A 13,715-nucleotide genomic window follows, 5' to 3' on the forward strand; every position below is an offset into this window, starting at 1 on the left:
TCTACTAAGGTCAGGAACTTGACTGGATTTGGGAGTCTGGCTTCAACAGTGTTATGGGACTGGGTATGTCAAAAAAGAGGTGAAAAGTATTCCTCTCACGATGGGGGAATTGCCTTGTTCTGTTCACTTGCAAAATTGAACATCATTATTGATAATACAAATGTTATTTCCTATTATAAGAAAAAAATATACATTTTCAGTTTTTTATGTTATAATTCTCTGTTTAAAGCTTTTCTTTTAATTAACTCATCACTGTATACAAGCACATACAGTTTTGTAGACGCCAATAAATTAATTCAAGACTTTTGCCCATTATATGAAGGAATTTGAACTTTATCTGTCTTTGAAACCTTGAATCTTAGTTCACATGTATAAGATTTGTTGTGTAAAGGGTTTGTAGCTGATGGCATGCATTGACTGTAGTGCTGAAGAAACACAAGCAAAATGGGAGAGAGAGAGAAAAGGGAAAGGACAAACTCTTCCCAGTGGCCAGATGGGAGGAGAAACATGAGGGGGACCCCAGACGAGCATCCTTCCCTGTGTGTCCTCTCCAGTGCAGTGGGTGGTTCTCCCTGCAATATTTTTCCCATAGTGACTATATGGTTTTCTTCAGGACCTGCTCAGACTCCCAGATGATTGCTCCTGAACATGGTGCCGTTAGTGCTGACTGGAGCATGCTTATGTCAGGGGCAGGTGCTGCACGCTGCTCTGCTCTTAAGCTCTCTGCATGCTTGTTATTGGGTCCTCTAATATAAACTAAAACTCACAACTGAAGAGGGGGAAAAGGGGGAAAAAAGAGGTGATGCCCACGCCAGTGGCAATCCTTTCCCACAAGAACCCACTACAGCAACACTGTTTGAGTTTGCATGTGCAGGCCCATGGGCGTAACAGCTGGGGCTGCAAATAGAAAGCTCTGAGCAATACGAAAGGCTGAGGTCCCAAAGGCACTGTGCGGCAACCAAAGTGGTAATCTCACCTTGAATTAAAGTGTTTGGGAATGTATTTGGAGATGATTTCAAAACTTTTGGGAAAGGCAGGTGTTGCAGCGGGATAACACCGATTTTTGAGTAGGTGCTACAAATCCTGACTTAGCTTCATGGCAATTAAGTGCTATAAAATTTTCCTTGTTTTTTTCTGTCAAAGCTCAGATTAACTTAACGTGGTTTTGTCCATTTTTCTCACATCATAGACTTCTAGATGTGTTTTTTCTATGATTAATAAAATTTTCCAAGGAAGTATGTCCTATTTTGGCAGCTCTCCTCAAGAAGAAATCTTTTTCCTTCCTTTCTATTAAGATTGTGCTATTACCACTCTGTGCACAGTCACAGTATTTCATGGCAGCCATTGAGGGGCTCCTTTCCTTGGCAACTTGTTGTGTTTCTTCTTTGGTTTGCCCAAAAATATATGCTTAGGAAAAAAACAGAATTTGCAAAACAACCATCCATTCAGGTTATCAGGTTTCTGGAAGTGGAGTCATACTGCACAGTCATTTCAATATACCACATCTTTCCTTTGCAGCAGATTCTGCCTTGAGCTGTTAAAATGACACTGTTGATCCATGAACTATTGATCTGTGCAAATGAAATCCAAGTTTCTTTTGTTCAAGCTCTTCACTATTATTTCTACCAGATATACCCCAGTTGTGACCCTTTATCACCTTTCTGTTTATTTTCCCCTCATTTTGACACCTGCCACAGCAAATGTCAGCTCCCCAGGGTGTGTTGTCCTTTGCTGACCCTTGCACCTCTCAAGAAAAGGAGGCTTCTTGCTCTCTAGGAGGAGTGACTGCTCTTCTCAGTGTTATCATCTGCATACTCCTGCTTGATAGTAGGTAAGGTCAGGAAGAGGCATGCCCTCTTTCCCTGGGAAGTTGCTGGGTTACTGGGTACCATACCCTGGGTACTTGCTCTCTGAAACATCTTGTGCATCTCAGAACACAGAGGTGCAGTTGCTCTACTGAGCTGCATTACGTTTTTGCTTTGCACCTTGACCCCTCCTTTTCCCTTCTTCACTTTCAAGCACCACTCTTGGTAGGTTCTCATAAAGACAAACACAGAAGATCTCCAGGGCTTCTCAATGTGTTAAGGCTACTGTGATGGTTGCAAAGTTCTCGTGGTTCCGTATGTCAGAGGCATATGTCTGTCAGGGCTACCTCAGGGTTTTTGGTGGTACTTTGCTGGACTTGGTCATGTGATCATGCCCTGGGCTATGTTAGGAAGAGCCAAGTCAGCAAGTCAAGGGAGGCAATCCCTTCCCACTACTCAGCACTGGTGATGCCAGATCTGGAGTACTGGGTCTGGTCCTGGTCTCCCCAGTACAAGAGAAATATGAATGTACCGGAACGAGTTTGGTGAAGAGCCACAAAGATACCTGAGAGACTGGAACATCTTTCATTTGAAAACAGGGTGAAAGAACTGGGACCATTCGGCCTGGAGAAGAGGAGGATGAGGCAGAATGTTACCAACACAGGGATTTGTTCTTTGGATTTTTTTCCAAGATGGCAAGAGAAGAATAGCATGAGGTATTCAAGAAATATGCGCACCATGGATTCATACAATGGCATCGTGATGCTTGATTCTCTATTCTTTTCCTAATAAATGCTCCCCTTTTATTTGCCTTTTCAACTACTGCTATCATTTGCTTTTTCAAAGACCTGCTCACAGTGACTCCTGTATCTTTTTCTGAGGTTTTAGTAACTAAGATAAAGCCTGATTTTTTAAGAGTTCAGTTAAAGTTGTTTTCCCCATGCCTGCTATTTTGCATTTATCATGCTGGATTTCATCTGCTATTTTATGGCCCAGTCACGGTAGCGTGAGGCACCTCTTCAACTTTTCCCAGGTGTTGTTGCTTTTGAATACCCTGAATAATATTAAAAACCCATCAAACATTGCCACGTCATTATTCTGCTCCTTTTTACTAAACCTTTAGGAAGACACCGAATAAATTCTCTGAGTCCTCCAGCAGTCCCTTCAGTGTAAAAGGTGACCGTTTATTTGCTGTTTTTCACTTCCTATTTTTACCTTTTACTAATCCAATTTACCTCAAGTTCTCTGGAACTGGCCTGGTGTTTGGGAGGTATTGAAAATCAACATACCTAATCCCGAACTCTTATAAGATGCTTAGGCACAGTTCATTGGACCTGCTGTTTAAAAATGTCTCAGTGCTAATGTCTGTGGCTTTATATATTTGTGAGCTAATATTTTGGAACAGAAAACTGTACCACAATTACTCTTTAGCATCAATGTAAATATATTATTTAGTTTTTCCATTAATAGGGAACGGACATTTTTATTTGATGGTTCTGCTTTTCCTTTATTGTAATTAACAGTTTTACATTCCTTATAATGGTTGATAAAATTCACTGTTAGACTTCTTTCATACCTAACATGCAGAAGAACCTCCTTGGATCTCCTGAAATGTAGTGTATTCATTTTCTGCCCTTACTAGTTAATTTGATTTCTGATTTAAACTAACTGCTGTCATTGCTCATATTTTCTGTTCTTGTGCAAGCAGTCATATTTTAACATGGACTTTCACATCCTTTCTAGCCAGGTTAGATTTTTATGCAATTTATGTTTCTTTCCCAGTTATGTATGCTTCTTCATTCTTAGGGCAACTTTAAAAATGTTTTCAATGTATGTTCTTATTACACTCCTTTTAAATCTGAGGCAAAAGTGCTTGAGTGCTGTAGAATTACCTCCTTAGGAGTGTAAATGAAAGTATTTTTTATTGCTTTGGACTTCAGTCTGTTTACATATCCCATATAATCATTTGGCTCTCTTTTGATTTTCCACCTTTAAAATGCACTAATTTAACTGCAATTGACTTCAGAATTGTGTTTTATTTTAGAGTTGTGTGATATATATCTGGTTTTACTTTCATGGTGGCATGGGAAGACAAGGTTTTGACTTTAACAACATGCTCTAATCCTTTTCTCACTGGCCTTAGGTTAAAAAAAAAATAAATAAAAAAAAAAAATTATTAAGGCAACATTACAGAGGGTACCAACTGTCCCTTTTTGAGAAAATTCTAGCTGTGATGATCAGGAATTATTCCTGCTGTTGTAGGTTTCTGATCTGGTCAAAACACAGGAGGGAAGAATAACAAGGATGAACGATGTATTTTCTCTCTCAGATGCTTTTCACTTGTCTTTTCACTGAAAAAAAAATGAAAGCATAGCTTATAGTCATCTGATCCAGTTGGAGACTCAAATCACTGCAAACACATACTATTGTTGGGCTTTATAGTGCTTTATGAAGTTTTCTTTCTGCTTGCAGGGATCTACCAGCATTGTAACAGAAAAAATCTGTCTGCTTGACTAATTAGACTAGACTGTGATTGAAACAAGGGCGACAAGACATAGTGGACGGAGGAGAATCAAGTGAGCAATAGAATGATAGTACAAATGGGAGTTACAGGGTGCAACAAATTCTTTCTTTTCCGAGTGTGTTCAGGAACAATCTCAAAGCTGCTAGTGATGATGGTAACACCCCCTCTTTGGGGATGCTTTGGTCCCCTCTTCTGTAGCAGGAAGGATCAAAAATTCTTGTGGATCATTAGGTCACTGCTGATGGTCCTTGAGTCACTCCTTCCAGATCCCATATCCCTCTCACTGATCCCATTCAGTGAAATAAAAGATTATGTGACATAGCAATCACGTAGTAGACAGCATGCAATCAGATTATATCTTTATTATTTCAAATGTGAATTTTCCTTCCTTTTCTGGGGTCTTTCATCTTAATGTCATATTAATCTGTGACTTCAGCCACATGTTGGAAGGTTCCTTATTGCACAGCTATTTAAAAATATCCATTTTCCTGCAGTCAACTTGTTTTTATTCTGTGCTATTTTGCTAATGGCTGTAGTTAATTTTTTGGCAGAGGCTGTAATGACTAGTTGTTTCCTGGTGACATTTAAACCTAGACCTCTGCACAAAAGAAAGGGATTATTAGTTTGAGGTTCTCCATAATGAAGAACAATACATGATTTACAGGGTTGTTTACTACTTCAATGATAATTATTAGAAAATTAAAAAATATGTTTGGTAAAAATGTGTGAAGTAATAATATCTCCTCCCCTCTCCCTCTTCTCTCTGCTCTGCTCCTCTCTTCTTTTTTTCTTCTTTTTCTGTTCTTCAAAGTATGTTTGACTCTTAGCACAAGAACACAAGAAACTTCCTTCAGGTTCAGACCACAATCCATCTAGCACAATGTTCTGTCTCCAAAAATGTTAAGAGAAGCTGCTATTAAAAGGCAGCACACAAGCTTGATCAGTTTTTGTGGTCTGTTCCCTTCATACCTTGCCAGCCTCCACAGTTGCGTTAGTGGTATCAGAGTGAACATCCCTACCCTGTCTTTTTGTTATTTGTTTATGGACAATGTGTCCATGAATTTTGACTGATCTCTTTTTGAACCTGCTGGCACATTATGACCTCCTGTGGCAGCAAGTTCAAGGAGTTCACTATCTGCTAGGTAAAGATCTACTTCCTTTTCATCTGGTTTAAATCAATCTTCTACTATTTTCATTGAGTGCCCTTTTGTTCTAGTGTTGCAGGGTTTAGTGAACAACAATTCCACCTTTACCTTATCCAGTGCTTTCATAATTTAAGCCTTTTTATAGATGACTCAGAACAAAGTTGATTTTAATACTCTTCATATTTTTGCTTTATGTGAGTAGCTTGTTTTGCTCCTTTAACATTACCTGCTTTTAGAAGTCTGAGTCTGAAGATTTGAGGTCTAGAATTCAGTAGTAGAATGGCAAAGACCTCTACATACTTGCAACATTTACTCTGCTTACACAAAGTTTTAACACAGTATATAGCTTGTATAAATACCCTTCTTACACCTTAATTTTTTTTTTGTTACTTTGTTAAATCATGAATATAGCATCTGTAACTATTTGGTAAGATTAGTAGGTCCTGCCAATTATTATGAAACATAGCCATTCATTTAGAAGAATTAGAGTGTCTTCTTATGTGATGTTATTTATACAGGCAACTTTTGAAATCAGTAGCTGTAATCCAGGTGTCTCCAAGGGAAAATTGTTTAATTACCTGATCTATCTTTACTCCCTTTACACAGTAAGGAGGAAGCTGACCTTGAAAAACCTATGAAAGTGATCCTGGAGTTGGCTGACCTACTTAGTATGAATATCTGTAGTCTAACAGTTTAAATATGGGAACAGGGTCTTTTCTGGTTACACAGTGAAAAGGTAGTACTATCTTCCCAAGAATTTTACTGTCATTACACTTGTGCATAAGAAGTTGTCCCAAATAACTACAGACACTTTATTAGCTGTAGCCTCGTTAGTATTGCCTGTGTCCAAAGCAGTGCTTTCCCCTAGCTCATGCTGAAACAGCCCTTTTAGATTTGCATGCATGCTTCAGTGCCAAGATGTCATATTCCTGAAGGGGAGGTTCTGGTCAGAGTAACATTAAATTGAGTGAATTTTACATATGTCAAGCCAGTTACGATTAGCCATTTAACACAATCTTAAAAAGGCTGTATAGCTGGGAAATTGTGAGTCATTGTTGGAACATAATTCATACAAAATGAATGATCAGTGTATTTTTGTATAGTTGCTCTCGGCATCAAAAGCAACATCCCCTGTGGCCCCCTATGCGCTAGGAAGGACAACTTTAATGTGTAAAATATGTGAAACTTTCTACTCCACATACCCTTCAGAGTTAAGATGATGCCACTCAGTAGAAACTGGTGTCACCAGGGAGACAAAGTTTCTGAGAACAGGTTGGATCCACGGGCTCCAAAAATGGATTTGGTCCACTGCAGTTTGTGCATCACAGCCCAAACCAGTGACCTTTCCAAAGCAATGTCTGTGGACCATCAAGGGTTGCCAATGTCATACCAGTTCTCCTAGATGACAGTCACTAGTATAGGTTAGAGGCTGGAGTGGCCAACATACATCTGGAGGTGTTGGGAGAAAAATGCCAACACAAAAAATACTCAGAATGGGCTTGATTTACCAAAATCTTTCCATTTTTCAAGATGCATAAAGATGCTTACCTAGTGGTTTATGTTGTGTTCTTTCAAAAGAATGAGCATTTGTGATCATCAGTGATATCCCACACCATGATGTCATCATACCATTTGGTGTCTGAGCCTCTCTAATGGTATCACTACAGTAAATTTGCAGAAAAATAGTCTTGTTACATACCCATCTAGACAGCCACACTATGGAAGCTCATCATCTTTTAAATCACTATGGAAAAGAACTGCTTATGTAGTAGATGAAAATGTGGCAGTACTGAAGTGTGGGAGAAGAGATACAGAGAGCAGCAAATACACTCAGAGTTTGCTAAGCTCTGGTAGTTAAGAATGATGGGCATGAGTCCTGGATACCCCTCCATCAAAGCAGGAAAGCTACATACTGTAAGATGTTACACCAGTGTTAACCAAAATTGAATGCTACGTGCTATGATGTATGCCATCAGCGCCCAAATGCTCCCCTTCTCCAAGGTATGTATAACACAAGCTCATGATGAAAGTCTCTGAGTACCAAATTCCTAAAGCAATCTAAGTTCAGATCAGGACACGAAGCATGCTTCAACTAGGCAGTCATAGTGATGACTCACATCAAAGATTGCTTCCAACACAGTTTCAAAACAGCGATGAGCTTTGTGGTTATGGCACACTTCGGTGGAACAGGCTGCTTTTAGTAGTATCAAAAATAGTGCACTGAAAATTAATAAAAATAGTGCACTGAAAATTAATACTGTGTTTACTGATGGGTACGCACACCAAGTGCAGACATGCAGTGACATGCATTAGCAACTCTTGCAATGGGATAGTGAGGTCCTTCAGAACTTGATGTCATTGCTTTTTAACTTTTGTATCAGCAATTTTCTGCTAATTCTTACAAAAAGATAATGAAAAGGGTCAAGGGCCGCTGTCCATTCTGCAGACTGTGATTCAGTCCAGGGGGCCTGTCTCCTCTTTGTACCTGAAGAGCCACCCTACTTAGGAGCCTTTGAGTATCAACTTCTACAGCATCAAACTTAAATACAGCGATATTCTGAAATATGTTGGAAGGTCCCAAGCGGTAGATACTATGCATCTCTGCTATCAAGATGAAAGGTAGTAGCATCTTGTTTCAGGGTACTTGGGGAGAATATTCCTGAGCCATGGTGAAATAAAATAGGAACCTCTGTGATAAACAGAGCTCTCAGCTCCTTGGGTCATTAGGCCATTGCTGGAAATAAAACACGATGACTGTGGGCAAGAATCAAGAACTATTGACAGAAGCCATTCCTACATGCATTTTGGATGAGTTTCTGTCTTAGCATGACTGATAGCTCTCCTGCTTTGCAGCAGCATTCTCAGACTCAAATTTCAAGATGCAAATATAAGAGCTGACAGTCAATTTGTTATGAAGTGTTCTTTAATACAGTTCCAGTAAAACTCAGCCTGTTTGACGGTGAGTAACGGAGAATTTGAGGTCTGAATGTGTAATGTCAAGAGGGGTTGAAACTTCTAAAAACTCTCTTTGATTGTAGTTGTGGAAGGTTGAAATTATCCATTTGTTTTGACCAAGGGGAGTAGTAGGGTAACTTAAAGAAAGGATACTTGTTTACAGCCGTATAACAAGTGTGGAGCTGATACCAAAATAGTTTTTAATGTGCTTAGTAGGCTATTTTATGTCAAAGCTGAAAAGCAACAGCATCATAATATATCTTATATCCACTAATGAGTTTTAGTAAGTACCTAGCACGTACCTCACAAGTGGGGTGGATCATTTCATCTGGCTGTAAAGGCAAACCATATTCAAATACAGAAAATATGCAAGTTCTATTTTTTGAAACCAAGACAGTTAGAGAAGGATAATTTTTTATTTTCAAATTATAAAATTCTCACAAATATGTAAATGTCATCTTCCCTCTAGTCAATTAGAAAGCTAAACTTAGAAACAACAAAACCTTGTTCTCATGAAAAGTCACTGGGATTAGAGACATTTGAAATCCTTCTTCCAGGACTAAAGTCCAGGATTTTTATTCAAACTATTTTTTAACTGGAAACAAGTCTTAGGCAGCTGGTCTTACATGCTGGTAAGGTATTTTGCCTCTGGCATCCATTTGTCTTATGCCTGTATCAGCGGACCTTTCACATCCCTTGTTACTGCTTAACTGATCATTCAGGTTTTCCTCCTACCCTGACGTCTGTTGTCATGACAGAGGAAGATGAGATTGCTTTAATATGATTTCTCAGCAAAATCTTACTGGCTGTTACTTGCATTTTTTCTTAACTTTTAGAACCCTTGATTATGAATTGCTTTATTATTTGATCTGTTATTACTCCAGGAATTGAAGCTAAGCTGACCAATTCTTAATTCCTTAGACTTTTTCCCAGCCTTTCAAAGACACGTGCTCTATTGCCTTTCTCTAGCCTGCCAGAACTTTCTACATCTTTCCCAAGTTTTGAGACTATTATTTAATTTTAATTCTTGCAGTATCACAGTTGATTATTACCCAGCCAGGACAATTTGAAAACAACATACTTAAATATGTATAAATATAAATATAAAAAAATATATAAATGCATATTATAAATAAATAGATAAATAAATAAATAGATAGATAGAAAATAAATAAATAAGTAAGTAAATAAATATCATCATACTTCTCTTATCTAGACCAAATTTGTACCCCCTTTTCTTTGCTGTTGGTTTTACTAACACCTGATCACAGTTAAAACTTTTAGGGAGCACTGAAACTAAACAGGTAGGAAACACTTCTGTTTCCTTGTGCTGGTAGTTTGGAAGGGTAGAGAAACAAAGTTTTCCCTTTGCCTTTTTGTTACTTTATTTTCTTATTATCTCTCGTGTCCTTTGCAGTTCCATTTCATTTCATGCTATAGAAGTTTTTTATTCTTGAGCATATGGGACAGATGGGCAGCATCAGAAAGATTATGAGTGATCAGGGAGGAGCTGGGTTAATCTTAATGGTGGAATCAGAGAAAGTTGAGTGGAAGACAGAGGTGGACTTCCTCTTCCATCAAATCCTGTCTCCATGGTGGAGAAGAGTACCACCACTGTCTTTTAGGTACACATACATTAGGGTTCAGTTTTGACTATGGAATCATCACCATGTAAATGTGAAGAAAAACTGACAATAAGGGAAATGAGCACCAAAATTATTATTTCTTCACACCTGCTTGGGAATGTTCTGAGTTAAATACTGTGTGTGTACAACCGTTAGATGGTTGATAAGCTTGTAAGTCAACTAAACTGATGGAAAGGCTTACATAGGGATATAAATATATGTAATATGACACATATTCAGAATTGCCTGCCTATTTATGTGTGCTAAATCTGTGTCCAAAATCTAGTTACATTTTCTCATATGTGTGGTGGAGTTTGGCACATATGCATACCATCAAATATATGATCTTTTTTTATGTATAGTGAAGGAGTCCCTTTTGCTGTTACAGGCTGGGTTGTGCATTTGGAGAGTTTGTCCCAAAAAGTTAGTGTGGATGCTAGTACCCTTTAGAAGAAGCTAACTGTTAATCCTGCTTATGGACTTTGATTGTCTGAAGTTGTCTTTCATGCTCAGATAAATATATTAGCTTAAAATACAGTGTTTTAATGGAATTTGACTTATATCACATAGATACACATAAAGTATAACCTTATTAAACCAAAATGCTTGGCTGAACTTGGGCTTTTTTGCATAATGTTGTGTTATATTAAATTGTGAATTTTTAGTGCATCAGGATGAATGAAATCTCTCTGTACTGAAATTTAGGCCCTGTGAAGGGGTTTGGCAAATTGTTTTGTAATGCAGCTCAGAATCAGAAACCACCAGTCCCAAAAGAACTATAATTCTAACTGTAAACAGGGTGTTAATAAAACAAAAATTTGAAGATAAATTTTAAGTTAAATTTGAAAAAAATGGAGTATCATGTAATTCTTGAGCTATGATTTAGTATCTTAAAACTTCACATCTTAAATAAAATATAATGTAAAGTTTCTGACACTTTTTAAAATGAGTTCTTCCTAAATCAATTTTCTGCAGTGGTTAGCAGTAACTTTCCTGTAAAAAACTGATGTGTAGCTTTATGCTGAAGATGGTTCATTATTAAATACTACTTTTTAAATGTTATTCCAAAGTGAAATTAACATGCTGCTTTTTTTGTCTTGCTGTCTTGCACAGGTGTCATTTTTCTTGTTCATTATTTTTGTGGTGTATACCATGCTGCCCTTCAACATGAGGGATGCTATAGTTGCCAGCGTCTTGACCTCTGCATCTCATACGATTGTGCTGAGCGTCTGTCTATCAGGTACAGCTGTTGTAAAGGAACACTTGGTTTGGCAGGTAGGTGCTTTGTGGAATTAATGATTAATTGTGCACTTAATAGCCTGGTAAATGAGCCAGGAGTGCCTCAGTGGGTGCTGGGGAGTATAAGTTTATTTCTGAATTGCTACAGACTTAATTCACAGGTAGTCACATTCTAATAATGAGGCATCAGTAATGTTATGTCTTGCTGAATTGCATGTTAACTGGTGGAATCTGTAGCAACGTAGCACTTACCACAATGCTTGAAAAATTGTGTGATGCAGCCGTACTGTGTTAGATTCGTTACCACTCTGGTATGTAAACCATACTGCTCACCTCATTAAAGCCCAACTTCCAAGACCAAGGATTTTTTTCCAGATATCAGTGTTATCCTTGACTCAAAAAAGCATTGTTCCTTTGAATACCCTAATGTCTGCTGGGTTAAAGATCTGTTGTGAAGACATTGCCCTCTCCAAGTCTGCTGTAGGGCTTGTCCTGTAATTCTCAGCCATTTGTAAGAAATTTACAGCGTCTTCCTGCTTGGGGCCACTGACTGAAGGGGACTGGCTGGTTCCAGACTCCATGACATTTAGGAAACCCATCTGTGTCTGAAGTTGAGTCTTGGCTCGTAACTCAGCTCTGGTACTTTACTACTTGACATACTGCAGATCAATAATTTTTAAAAATCCAAGTACTAGGAGTTGTTTTTCCTTACTGTTTTGCAGAAGATCTTTTAATTGGTGTAAAACTACAGGTTTTGTTGTAGTACTGTGAAGATTCCAGCTATCATTGACAGAAATCTGTATTTTTAAGGAAAAGATAGTTTTATTTTGAAAAGAAAATACATCTTTTTTTTTTATATAGTTAAGTCATTTTAGGTAAACAGAAGTATTTTAACTTTTGCATCAAAATGATACTGAAGCTTAAGAGTAAGCATTCTTATAAACATACCAGTAGAATAAGAAAGATAGACATCATGGTATTTATTGTGAATAGCATGAAGAATGAAGCGAATAATTTCTACTTACCTTTTAACTTACTTGAGCTTTATTTTGAAAAATATTGTGTCTCAATAACTTTGAAATTGCAGTGATTTTACAGAAGTCATGCCCTGTACGTTGTTCAGGAAAATACATTTCATTTCCAGATACGGCTGCAGATTTGTGTTATATGAGATACTGAAAATGAAGGTCACAAACAAAATACGTTCCAATATTTAGTTTTGTTTAGACATTCTAAATAATGAGATAAGCGGGTTTGCTTTTCTCTTGCTGATTTGGGTTAGTTGCATATTTTTTGCCGAAGTTGCCAAGTTGTGCTGTATGTTAAGCAAGGACTGTGATCATCTGCAGTCAATGTAGTATTTTAGTAATTCAGTAATACAGTTATTGATAATTGTAGTGTAATAAATCAGGGACACTGTTATTCTTGGTTTTCTGTCAACTTATGGCTTTTAATCTGGGTATAGATATACTGCTAAAACGGTATTAATGTTTGCCACTCCTTTCCTAAAAGCATTTTGGGTTGGAGCTGCTGTTTGCAGAATCATTTCATTTTTCCTGGCTATCTTTCTAGACCATTAAAATTTGTTATATCTAAACCAGTGCTTTCAGAATGTGTTATATTTTTAACCATATCATGTCTCCAGAATCAAAAGAAAGGAATCATGGGCTGTGATGTACAATTAGTGTCTTTCACCTGATCTGTGACTTCCTGTTTCATTCAGAGTGGAAGTCTTCGAGCAATTTGTACATTTGTTAAGAGTATTTGATTTCCAGTATGTTACTAATTTTCTTTTCTTTCTTTGTAAGATGTGTTAAATGTTCTGAATAGTTTGGCAGTTACTGAAGGTACTGAGTGCACTGCGTTCTTATGAAAGTGTGGAAGGGACTAAATGCCACTCTCACAGTCCATTTGCCCTCTGTACACTTTTAGATTACTATTGTTTATACTTTGGAGTGTAAGCAAAAAAATGTTTTTGTGTTCTTTGCTTCTGAAAATTGAGACCACAAATAAAGGATTAGATCAGAGATACTGATTACACTAAAAAGAGAAATAACATTTGTCAGTGATATACCTCAAGTTGGTATAGGATAAGTGTGTGTAATTAACAGCAACAAATCAAAAAGCTGGGGTATAGTTGTTTAAAAGAACCATGGTGCTGAATGGGGTTTTTTGGGGGAAAAAAAAAAAAAAAAAAGAATATATATACATATTGCTGAGATCTGGACTCAAGCTGCTTTGCAGAGCTTGGACACTAAAGCCCAGAGATGGTGAACTGATAGTAGACTGAAATTTTAAAGCTTACAGAAGCACGTTCAGGGCTAAGTAGAGTAAATCTGGCTTGTGGAGCTACGCTTGTCTTTGACAAAATTTGATTATTTTGATTTCAGGGCTACTGCTTCAACAAAGCAGAAAAAATGCA

General features: G+C 37.6%; 1 protein-coding gene across 2 annotated transcripts in view; it reads left to right on the plus strand.

Moving 5' to 3' along the window:
• ADCY2 (adenylate cyclase 2) overlaps positions 1-13,715 on the plus strand; it is a 225,080-nt gene that overhangs the window by 54,240 nt on the left and 157,125 nt on the right. For both annotated transcript variants that reach the window (XM_037381364.1, XM_037381363.1), the window contains exon 3: positions 11,168-11,329. In XM_037381364.1, the coding sequence (XP_037237261.1) occupies positions 11,168-11,329 (162 nt within the window). The remainder of the gene's footprint in view (positions 1-11,167; positions 11,330-13,715) is intronic.

The sequence above is a fragment of the Falco rusticolus genome, chromosome 3 (assembly GCF_015220075.1).
Source record: "Falco rusticolus isolate bFalRus1 chromosome 3, bFalRus1.pri, whole genome shotgun sequence".
NCBI classification, from domain to species: Eukaryota; Metazoa; Chordata; class Aves; order Falconiformes; family Falconidae; genus Falco; species Falco rusticolus.